The sequence below is a fragment of the Natrix helvetica genome (genome assembly GCF_964273705.1).
Source record: "Natrix helvetica genome assembly, chromosome: 6".
Lineage (NCBI taxonomy): Eukaryota > Metazoa > Chordata > Lepidosauria > Squamata > Natricidae > Natrix > Natrix helvetica.
In genome coordinates, this window is record NC_138553.1 from 24808550 (window position 1) to 24821288 (window position 12739).

General features: G+C 38.9%; 2 protein-coding genes across 2 annotated transcripts in view; both read left to right on the plus strand.

Moving 5' to 3' along the window:
• Positions 1-12739, plus strand: part of CRY1 (cryptochrome circadian regulator 1) — a 301323-nt gene that overhangs the window by 120158 nt on the left and 168426 nt on the right. The window lies entirely within an intron of this gene.
• The window catches only part of RFX4 (regulatory factor X4), a gene marked incomplete at its 5' end in the record, with an annotated part of 86418 nt that overhangs the window by 41063 nt on the left and 32616 nt on the right, over positions 1-12739 (plus strand). Inside the window, 4 exons of the mRNA XM_081958295.1 lie at positions 3627-3750; positions 7459-7520; positions 9763-9976; positions 10969-11046. Of these exons, the coding sequence (XP_081814421.1) occupies positions 3627-3750; positions 7459-7520; positions 9763-9976; positions 10969-11046 (478 nt within the window). The remainder of the gene's footprint in view (positions 1-3626; positions 3751-7458; positions 7521-9762; positions 9977-10968; positions 11047-12739) is intronic.

A 12739-nucleotide genomic window follows, 5' to 3' on the forward strand; every position in this document is an offset into this window, starting at 1 on the left:
TAACCACACAACCTAAATGTCAAACACAGCAAATTATAGTTGTCTTTAATGCAGGAATCCAGCCTTCATTCTAATGAAACACCAGTTTTATAACCCTGATTTTTTTGCTTTTTTATGATTATATAATGGAATGTGAATGCATTTGTTTAGCAAATGAAATACACTGCAATGTTGCACCTAATTTTAAGGATAGTGTTTTAAGGACATTGCTGATAAAATAAATAGTCCAAATTCATTGCAACACTACAGGCTAATCCAGATTTCCAAATAGGACAGTTTCTCTATTGAAATGACAAAAATATGTAAAATTAAACAATGATCAAAATAGTTTTTGATCATTAAAGAAAAGTTCAGATATAACAGAAGATTGTTTAGCACAGACTAATGATTCACCATGAAAGAATGGAGAGAAAGGAGGAAAATCATTAGATATTATGAAGAGAAATAATTGAGAGTCTTTCTTCCTATCCTTTCCTGGTCAGAGAAATTGACGTGCCAATTAGCACCTATGGCATACAAACAGTCTGTGTCCTTTGAAAAGAGGTTTTGTTCAGTGTCTGTATATTTGAGGGCAAATGCAGCAATGATATTGTGGTAGACAGAAAATAAGAATAGATGCTGCCTTTAGAAACCAATTCTATTCAACCACTCCAATATCTTAATGAAATAGTTTGTAGAAAGGAAAAAAAAATAGCATTGTAAAGCTAATGGATTGGGGAAGAGAATCTCCATACAATATAGCAAGATATATAAATCATTTTTTCTAAGAAAGGTCTCTGCTAATTAGCTCACAGGTTACTTTATTATTATTATTTTCAAATCCACATTTTTCTAAATTAGTGTTAATGAAGCTTATTTTTATGTCTCAGTTTAATAAGGTAGTATACAGTACAGCAAGGTAGAAAGCTTAATTTTACATATTAGATATCTGATATTCTCCCTAGGTCATGTCTCCACTAACTAGTTTATTCTTCGCTGACCCAAGTATGCATCTTCCATAATTCATTCTTCTAACATTATTGGACATTATCAACATTATTCCTAACAGTATTAATGGCTGAAATAAGGTTTAGGGGAGCATTTAACTAGAACCACAGATTCTTCTGAATTATCTACCCTTCTAGTAATGCGTCAGAGGTTCCATATACTTCCAAAAATAGATCCAAGCAGCCAATGAATTGCAAGAAGAGCTCTGGGTACTGCATGACATAATCAGAGTTGCTACTTTAGCTTATGCCTAGGGTTGTTGTTAGTTGTGAATTCGTGTCCGACCCATCGCGACCCCATGGACAACGTTCCTCCAGGCCTTCCTGTCCACTACCAACTTCTGGAGTCCATTTAAGCTCACGCCAACTGCTTCAGTGTCTTCATCCAGCTACCTCAATCTCTGTTGTCCCCTTCTTCTTTTGCCCTCAATCATTCCCAGCATTAGGCTCTTCTCCAGTGAGTCCTTCCTTCTCATTAGGTGGTCAAAATATTTGAGTTTCATCTTCAGGACCTGGCCTTCTAAAGAGCAGATGCCTAGGGTAAATAATCCAATTGATAACAATCCACATTGTAGCAACCTAGGTAAGAATCAAGACTGCCTAGAACTGTTTTACCAAGGATGGGCTAAATGCATTCAAGCAGAGTCTGTACAGCCATCTGCTGGCGATGTTTTAATCTGGATTCCTGCACTGAACAGGAGGCTGGACTCAGTGGCCTAAATTAGTTTTCTAATTCTGTGATTCTGTCCTGGCTGGGATTACTACAGAATGAAGGATGGATACTGTGGATGGAATACAGTGAGAAGGGGGAAGGAGGAGAAAGGATAACAGAATGTTAGGCTGAAGACATAAGTGAGCTGGTGTGAATAGCATATAAATGTAATTGTGACTCTATATGTAAACGGATCTTCTGAAGATAGTCTCATCCTTAGGTGTTTGGTCCTCAGGTCAAAGGTAGTTTTAAACTCTGAATTGAGGCAGAAGACACTATTAAGGCTTACCTTTGCTATCTGCTTGAGCAGCAGGGTGGCTTAGATGAATTATACTATAAATGAAGTGCATTTTCCCCTTAAACTTTGAAGAGAAGACTAGAAACAAATTCCAGAGTGCTAACTATGCATGAACTTTGGCTGTAATAGGATGTTGTCCTAAAGCACCTTGAGATACAAGCAGAATTATTAAGGGGTAAATTTTACAGAAAGGATACATAAGGAGCACATTGAAAGACTGTCTTGGAAAGCCTTTGATGGTTTAGCAGATCCCCTATGTGCCTTTCATGCTAGGCCTGTTGACCTTGGTAGTTATTGCTAGGAAATGGAGCATATTGGCATGGGGGAGACTGGTGACTTTTTTCTTCTTCTAATTCTTTATACTTTAGTAACATAAATGATATTACAGAATCCTTTTGGAATTGAGTTACAAATAATAGCATAAATAAATAGTAAGATATCTCAAATTGTATTTATTTTACTCATTGGTTGGATTCGTACTCTGACCAACACCATAAATGATAATTAGCAAATAAGGTGAATAGGTTCATACCTTACAAAAAATTTAAAAATTACAATATAATTTAACATGTGCAGATTATAAAAATATAGCAAACTGCTAAGAATGTGTCATTTTACAAGTCTGTTTGAACATGTGCAAATTCGGTCCCTGGATAATTGTTCATTAGATGATAATCTACTATTTACTATTCATTTCTGAGTAGATTTTTGTAAGCATATGTTTGCTCTTTTCAGATCTAAAGGTAGCATATAATGTTATAGTATTCTGGGGCTAATTTTCATCTATAAAAGCATTCAATGTAAAAAATAAAATAAAAAGGTAATTGAAATAAAGGATTAAGGGTTATCAGAAGGTGTGGAGAAACTTTAGTGAGATATGAAAGCTTCTTCAAGTATCTGAAAGGCTGCCACGTAGTAGTCAGGGCAGAACTGTTGAGATGTGTTCCAGAAGAAATATTCGGTTTAAATTACGAAAAAAATCAAATTTTGGTTGGACACCAGGAAGCATTTCCTAATGGTAAGATCTGTTCAACAATGGAACAAACTAGCTTAGGAGGTGATAGACTCTTGTTTGCTGAAGATAATCAAACAGAAGGTGGATATCTTGTCAAGAACACTGTGGCAATGGAGTCCTGCACTCGGGAAGGAATTTCCAAGCTTTAAATTCTAGAATTCTATGGGGAAAGGAAAACAAAACAAAATTAAAATAAAGTTGGCAGGCCTTAAAGGTTCAGAACTTGTAATGGATACAAGCCTACACACACACACACACACACACACACACACACACACACCAGGGGTGGGTTCCAGCTTCTTCTACTGCCAGTTCACTCAGAGACATGCTTCGGGCGTGTGCGCACTTGATGTGCACTATGCACACATACACAGTAGGTAAAAAAATGCTTCTGCGCATGCACAGAAGCAAAAAACAAGATGCGGTCCCTATGGGGCCGCCGAGAGAACAGTTTGGGGGCATGGCTGGCCAAGTTAATACCTACTCAGCCGAACCGGGCCGAACTAGTAGAAACTCACCCCTCACACCCCCCCTCTCTCTCACACACACATGTAGGTATGGAATGGATGTGCATGGAAGTAGTATATTTGTCTTCTTTGTTTTGTCATTTTTAAGGCTGGAGGAGAATTACGAGATTGCAGAAGGTGTCTGCATTCCTCGAAGTGCCCTCTACATGCACTATTTGGATTTCTGTGAGAAAAATGATACCCAGCCTGTTAATGCTGCTAGTTTTGGAAAGGTGAGTATAAAAAGCAACTAATTTCAGGGATTTGAAAGATAATAGCAATAGCACTTAGACTTATATACTGGTTTACAATGCTTTACAGCCCTCTCTAAGCAGTTTACAGAGTCAGCATATCCCCCCCCCCAAATTTGGGTTTTCATTTTACCCACCTGGGAAGAATGGAAGGCTGAGTTAACCTTGAGCCTGGTGAGATTTGAACTGCCAAATTGAAGGCAGCCGGTAGTCAGCAGAAGTAGCCTGCAGTACTGCACTCTAACCACTGTGTCACCATGGCTCGTATGTATGTGATATAATAATGTATGTGATATAATAACAATTTATTAAACTTGTATGCCCCCTAACTCCCAACAGCTCTGGGCAGCTCACAACTATCGAACGAAGAAACTACAATAGAGTCAATAAAAATGAAACACTGGCAAACAAGGTAGAACAGATGAAATGAGGCAAGGTGTCTAACTCTCCCTCACCAAGGCTGGGGTGAAAAGCCAGTTCTTCCCTGCTCTTCTGAACAACAGCAGAATGGGGGCAACTCAGGTCTTCGGGGAACCTCATTCCAGGGATCTATACTTTCCCCATACATATTATTCAGAGGTGGTATTCAGCAGGTTCTGACCAGTTCTGGAGAACTGGTAGCGGAAATTTTGAGTAGTTCGGAGAACCGGTAAATAACATCTCTGACTGGCCCCGCCCCCATCTATTCTTTGCCTCCCGAGTCCCGGTTGATTGGGAGGAAATGAGAATTTTGCAGTATCCTTTCCCTGCCACGCCCACCAAATTTCTTTGGTTAGCATTACATTTTTCAAAAACAATCCAGATAGATTTGTCTGACAGTTGATTCTGATATTAATGTCAGACTAAGAAAAAACACAAAGCTGAAAACAGTGCCCAGTGGTGAATAAGTATAATGGGTATACAGCCGGTGGTAAAAGGGTTGCATGCAACTCACCAAAATGCTACTTGCCTTCTCCTGGCCCTCTAGATCAGGGGTGACAAACTCAAGGCCCCGGGGCCAGATCCCCCCCTCCCTGCTCTACATCTAAGCCCCATTGCCTATCTCACCATATCCCTTGGTGGAATTAAGACAGCTGTTCCTAAAGAAGTCTTACTTTAGGGTTAAGGGTGTCTCTTTTTCTATGTAAAGACTGGTAGTTCTTCGAAGATTGATCCCTCCTTTCCTGTCTAAATATAATAATAGCCACCTCTGTTACAATATAACTTTCCCATCCATTGTAAGGGGACAATGCTTTGAATCTCGGCTAGTATAACACTAAAAGGGGATTTGGGCTTTATCCTCAGTCCCCAGTGTGATGCACAGATCAGTTTTGATTTTTAATATCCCATTGACAAGGGCTCCAGACCTGTATTTCTTAAAGGGTAAAGCGAAGTATATTGTTTTTCTAGTTTCAAGAGACAATAAGCATAAACCAATAGGAATGTTTTATTTGTCTTTGGGGTAGTTGAAGAAAAATCCTACTTGAGGAGTAGTTGTCGTGCATTCTAAATGACAACAGGCATCCTGGTCCCCTCTAAAAACTCAGAAAATGCCTTCTCCCCACCACACCCCCAGTGCCTGGGTGCCCCCATCTCTGTCTGCCCAAACTGAAAGAGAGATGGGTGGGATTAATGTGTAATTAAAGAGAATTTGGAAGCCTGAGATGTTGCGGAATGTTAGATCAGTAGCTGGAACAGCATGTGGTGTTCTTTAGGTAGGCTTCATTGAATCAGCACAAAAAGAAAGAGCCAGAGAAAGAGGCTGCCAGCCTGTCTGCTCATTTATCAAATAGCTGGGCTGAACTTTCACAGCTCCACAAAAGTGTTTTTCTGTTTGCTGATTTCCCCCCCACCCCACCCTTTAGTTCAGAATTAAATCTGTACAACGTTTTCCCCTCTTCGAAGGCTCAGGAAGCAAATCATTTTGGTTCCCCATCACTTAATCAGTCAATCAATCAATCAATAAGCAAATGTGGTAAAAATGAAAGATAAATAATCATGGCAGATCATGGTACTTGCATGATACTTTGACTTAGATCCTTTTACAGAGCTTTTTGATTTTGGCTTAGACTGTGTGGAAGATTCCCTGTATAACAAGATGCAAAGAAGGGAATGTTTATGGAAAGGATGTAAAAAATAATAATTTAATCAGATAAATCTTAGTGCGAGTCCAGCTAAAGAGTTGTGCAGCGAAAATTAAAAATGAAACAGGTATATTCGAGTTCCGTGATGGCGAACCTATGGCACGCTTGCCACGGGTGGCACGCAGAGCCATTTGTTAGGGCACGCGAGGTGTTTCTGCCAGCTGGCCTGCTGACTTTGACCTTCTTTTGAGGCCATTTTTCTCCCTCCAGAGGCTTCCCTGAAGGCTCCGGAGGGCAAATAACAACTCTATGGCCAAACCGGAAGTCTGTTCCCAAAATTCCGGTTTTCACATAGGGTCGGTTTTTTTGCGCTCCGGAGGGCCTCCAGGGGGGCGGAGAGGCTATTTTCGCCCTCCCCAAGCTTCTAGGAAGCCTCTGGAGCCTGGGGAGGGCGAAAAAAGCACGAAAAAGTGGGGGGAGCGCTGGTCTTGTGCGCAGAGGGGGGAAGCACACACATGTGTGGCACGCCTGTGCATGACACCCCTGCACTCCCCCCGCTTTTGGCACACGAGCCAAAAAAGGTTCACCATCACTGTTCTAGTTATAAGTTCAGTTTTCCAGTTTGAAACAGAAAACCCTCTTATTTCAAACGTGGCCTATCTTATTAAAATAGCTCTCTTTTTTAATCAATAAAGGAGAATATTTGTAGCAGGATGATGGGCCCTTGGTCTTCTCTGAGATTACTTGCTTTCTTGAAGACAGTTCATTACTCAAACTACGTAGCATCATCAGTATTAATCAATGTTAGAGCATTAGATGCCAAGGACCTCTTCTTTTTTCTCAGTGTTTCCTTTGATGTTTATGAAGTTTTATTTAAGCATAAAGTATTAAGAATGTGGAAGAACTTTAATTGAGAAGCATTTCTCACAGTATATTAGTACATTAATAGTACATTCTGCCAATAATCTTCCACTCCAGTTGTTTTTTTAATAGATGCATATTGTAAAGATATGTAAGGAAAATTCAAGATATATAAACTAGCACAGCTATAGACAGAAGTACAACCATATATATAATAATGATAGCAATTTTATCCATTCTTTCCAAGTGTGCATATATAATTTGTGCTCTGTAATATGTTCCAGTGATATAAAATACTTTAAACAGCTCTTTATAAATGAATTGTTTTAATTTTTTTCTTACTTTCTCTTCAAATAAGAGAAAACTGTCTTAAGAAAGTTCAAAACATTCTTAAAGATCCATCTCATCCTGGGCACCCTTTTTTTAAAAACTATTACCATCTAGCAGACGGTACAGGATAATAAAAACAGGGACAAATAGGCTGAAAAACAGCTTCTATCCCAGGGCAGTAACTTTATTGAATTCTATGATATAGTGCAATAAGCAATGTCGGGTTTTCAATTTCAGTTATATAGAATGTGAAGGATGTTTGTTTGTGTTTTATTTTTATAGTTATAATGTACGCTGAAGATGGCATTTAATTTCGTTGTACGATGTGCAATGACAATAAAGTAAACTTAATTAGATAAGCATGACTAAATATACATGACTGGAATAGGATCTTATGTTTCTTAACATGAAATTATTATTAAATTATAATTTACAGATAATAAGACAACAGTTTCCACAGTTAACGACACGAAGATTAGGAACCAGAGGCCAATCAAAGTAAGCAATAATGTGTGTTTCATTATCATAGAAAGGTTAAGTGTGTTATAGAAGTGTGATTGCAGAATGTTTTTATGCAAGATGTCTATGGCAAATACTTAAGTGTGGCAAGGAGAAAGCCCATCAAAAAGCAAAGCAAAAACTCTGATATAGCATGGTCAGTTGTAATGGAGGACTGGGCTTCTATACCGCTAATAATTGCATAGAAGAGGTTGCTTCGACTAGGGACAACATCTTCTTTTCCACACAGCTATTCAAGGTACAGAAGTACTGTTTCCTGATGAATCCAGGTCACTTTGGACTACAATTTGTATGCCGCTGCTTTACCGTGCTCCAGAGCTTAAGAAAAGTGGCAGTAGCCATTCCACATACCAAGAGTAGTGGCCATGTTACCAATCGGTGCACAAGCTGGAATTATATTGTCTGCTTGGTCCCATGCCCCAACTTTGCTTATCTGCTCTTCATCTCTCCTGGAATTCTGATAGTTCTAGCCTGCAGGAGACATGATGCTCATATTTCACACTGGAGGAGTAACAGACTGGATAATGTGTGGTTCCCAATTAAAAAAAAACATAAGACCAAATGCATCTTTTCTAAATACAAATATACTGATGAATGATAAAATATAGGTAATTATTATAAATGCTTATCAAAATTTGACAGGTAAGGTTTGCTTCTTGCCTTAGCCAGGTGGGATATGTGTTGGTTGTTTGCCCTTTGCTATGCCTGCCTGTTACATTGGTGTGATGCAGTATTTTTTATTCTCCAAAGATGGGGTTTGGGCTCGGTGTAGAAGTATGTTGCCATCATGTCAATTTATCTTTTCTGTAATGTATTCTTGTGCCATGACATATAAAGGCTCCATGTTCCTAACCTTTTATCCCCAGACCATTTTAGTGCATCAGAGCAGTTTTATAATGGAAATATACACTTGCCGTTATAGATGTTCTGTGCAATAGAATAGAATCCAATCACAGCTTCCTAAAGAAGGTAATACCTTTTATGTGGAGTTCAGCAGGGCTTGAATGAAGGGGTGTAGGAAGAATGAATGCGAGAACACGGTGCCTTTTATGGGGGCACTGGACAATCACTATTTCAGCACTGCTGGCTAAATAGATAGCAGCATTTCTTGTGGATGCTGATGTCATAGACCAGCTCAGCCAGTAATTTTTGGTTAGCAGTCATACACCTGCCGATGCTGAGGGACCAATACCACAGCTTCTTTTATCTTTTCCCAATGCTTCTCATAAGCTATTGAATCACTAGTCCTCAGGCACATACGTGTTTATATTGGAGGCTATGTTTTAAAAGAAAAAGAAGGAGGCAAACGGTGGTGTGACAGAAACAAGGTGACATCACAGAAGGATTGAAACTAAATCTTCAACCCTTTGACAGATTTGAGGAGATTATGCAAAACATACTGAAAAAAATACTTGAGGCTTAATACACTTATTTTATGGATTACTTTGTTTTAAAAAAAATCTATTATGAAAGTCTGTTAGCATACCAACAAGTATTGACAGCATGAATCTAGTGGCACAGCAAAAATATGCCTGAGAGGCCATAAATTACCTATAGGTTGCAATTTATCCAACCCTCCTAACATCACAATACTTAGTAATACAAACAACTAAAAGCTCTGCCAACAAACCTCTAAAGGAAGTTGCAAACTTCTAACGCAGGGGTCCTCAAACTTGGCAACTTTAAGACATTTGGACTTCAACTCCCAGAATTCTCCAGCCAGTTGCTGGCTGGAGAATTCTGGGAGTTGAAGTCGACAAGTCTTAAAGTTGCCAAGTTTGAAGACCTCTGTTCTAAAGGAAGCTGCCATCTACAGTTAAAGTACACAGTAAAAATTGCAGCTCTATGACTATTCTTAAAAGGGGCATGTATTAGAGAGCTTAAGAAAAAATATTAATTGCCTTATAACAAATTTATTATCACAGTAGAGAAGAAGGTGTACGGTTGTCCCTAGTTTGCTTCTACCAAATATCTGGCTTAGGGCTGAGGCAAAAGCACCAGGCTCTGCCAATTTGTATCTTTCCTGGGTGCTCCTGTGGATGGAAAATGCAGCTTGTTAAGCAACTTGAATCCTCACGCTTATGTTCTGATGGTGAATTTGCACTCAGGCATTAACTTGCAAATTGGCATGAAGTCTGTTTTGTTAGCAATTTCCCTTTTTAACCATACTTGAGTGAACAAGTTCTCTCTCTTTTAAAAAAGTGTGTATTCAACATTTCAGGTACCATTACTATGGCATTGCAGTGAAAGAAAGCTCCCAGTATTATGACGTGATGTATTCTAAGAAAGGAGCAGCCTGGGTCAATGAAACAGGAAAAAAAGAAGTAATCAAACAGACAGTGGCATATTCACCACGATCCAAACTTGGGACGTTGCTGCCAGAATTTCCAAATGTCAAAGATCTAAATCTGCCAGCCAGCCTGCCAGAAGAGAAGGTGACGCTAGTAAAATATTCATTGGCTTGCTTTGGTCTCTGCTTTTTCTCGGTTGAGGAAAGGCTAACTTAACTATGAAAAAGTGCCTCTTCAAAAGATTGAGTTTAAGAAGACTGTGACTTGATTTATGAAGGACTTGATTGCTCACTGTACTTGAAACAAATAATTTCTCCCTGATTTATGGCATTTATCCAGTCATCTATAGATGAAAGAGGCTGTACCTCTTGTATCGGTTCATAGTAGACAATACGTCAAAGATCCATGATTGAATTTTCCAATATTTCTTTAGTGAAAAAAACAAACCCAGCAACTTAGGGAAAGTAGATTAGTGCAAAAAGGCAGAGGACCAATTCTTTTTCCTGGCATCATATCCCTAACTTAATTACAACCCAAAGTTGCAACTAGCTATTCTGGAGAAGAAATCACATGCAGTTAATATGTGGTGGTAGTAGTAGAATAATTTAATTTGGGCAAATGGCTCATGCCCACCCCCAAGTACTTTCATCCTCCCTTAAATGCTTTTAACTGAGAAACAAATTTAAACAGAGAAATTGGATGGACAAAGAGAGAAATTGGATGGACAATTTGACAATTTCTCAAGAATAGGACTTGAGAGGGAATTCAGAATTTTGAAGGAGTAACTTTCTAGTTCAGAATGCTTCTGCTGGAATACTGTACATTTGGTGATAAGCAGACTTTCTGAAACATAACGCTCTGAGTCAAAGATGACACCCTTTTAGGAACTTGATCTGGAAACCAAGATACGTGGGTATTAGGTTAGACTCTATCTAGATTAAGGTTTATAGTTACAGCTTGTGAGACCTGAGCTTGGTACTAGTGTTTTTGCTGCCTTACGGGTTTAATCTTCTTCACGACTGTCTCCACTGCTAGGAATTTGTTAGGAACTGGAGATCATGATAGATTATACTAGAAATGTTACTGTTTTAAATTATGACATCCTTAATAAGAATTGCTCTTTTTTATTTTTCTAGGTATCTACTTTTATAATGATGTACAGAACACACTGTCAAAGGATACTTGATACTGTAATAAGAGCCAACTTTGATGAGGTTTGTAATGAAGTAAAACTTTTTTCATAGGATAGTTTTCATTCAGTTATACTTAGCGATGGTAATGAAAATGTTTATATTGACTGGCTACATTGTTCTGAAGGTTCAAAATGTTTCCCACTGAGAATTGGAACTGTTGGAACTAATAGAATGTGTTAGTTCTGTTGGATAAAAAGATTCTGAGAATAAAGGAAGCTAAGGAACAGGATGCTTCAAGGTAAGGAAGCTGAAGAAATGGTGCAATCAGGCAATGTACTGAAAAATAAAATAAGAAGAACAGCAGTACAAAGAAGAGGCTTATGTAAAAGGATGGAGGAGATGAGCAATTGAGATCAGAACAGAAGTGGGTTGCTGCTGGTTTGGCCCTTATCGGCCGAACCAGCAGTAGAGGCGGCAAGAGACTCCGCCCACCCACCTGGATGCTTTTGCGTATGCGCAGAAACGTCACGCACAAACGTGCCTGAACCTGTAGTAAAAAAATTAGCAACCCACCTCTGGATCAGAAATATTAATGAGATAGAAGACTGTAAAACAAAACCCTCTATACTACTTAAAATTACATAGATAAGAGGCAAGGAATGTTACAGATCCTATCCCCTAAGGAGATACATCTGGTGATATCCAGAAGGACCTTCTCTGTGGTGGCTCCCTCTCTCTGGGACATCATTCCCTTGGAGATTAGACCGGTCGCCACTCTAACTCTTTAGGAAGGCCCCTAAAGTTGTGGTTCTTCCATCAGGCCTGGGTAAACCAGAGCGGGATTAAGCCCATTAAATGGCTAATATGAACGTGTGTTGTCCCTGGCGTGGGAACGGGGGGGGGGGATTCTTTTATTCTTTTCCTTTTTTATTCTTTTTCTTTTTATTTCTTTTACATTGTGTTTTTATGATCTTGTAAGCCACCTTGAGTCATCATATGCGAGTAGGCAGCAATATAAAATTTCTAAATAAATAAAAAAAATAAAAATAGATAATATAAATGGAAAACAGAATAAATAAGCCCTTCCCTGTAGTGGGGTTATCCAGACTCTAGTATACCCTCACTCATGGAAGCTTACTGAAAGACTTTTGGCCAGTTATTCTTTCTCAGTTCATGCTCTCCCACAGAGTTGTGGAAAATAAAAAGACGTGCTTTGTACATTGCATTGAGCTCCTGAATTAAAGGGAGGATAGAAATGTATTAAGTATATATACATCAGAGGTGGTATTCAACAGTTCTGACTGGTTCTGGTGAACTGGGAAATTTTGAATAGGTCAGAGAAGCCTCCCGAGTCCCAGCTGATTGGTGTCCCAGCTGATCAGCTGGGTCTTCTTATGTTGCCCTGCACAGGAGAACGGAGCTGGAAAGCAGGTTAGTGGGGTGGGGAGGGAATGGGGATTTTACAGTATCCCTGCCATGGAGTGGGGTGGAAATGGAGATTTTTGCAGTATCCTTCCCTGCCACACCCACCAAGGAACACCACGCCCACAGAACTGGTAGTAAAAAATATTTGAATCCCACCACTGATATACATATAGTATTTCATATCTATTATATACACATATCTATAGTTATATATAAAGTTGTACACATATACTTATGATTCATAAGGTTGAGAATATCTATGGCTCAGTTTTATATGCAATAATATTTGAAATAAATCTTTATTATAAATATTAGTTTGGTGAATATGTCTTACAATGGATGCCATTTT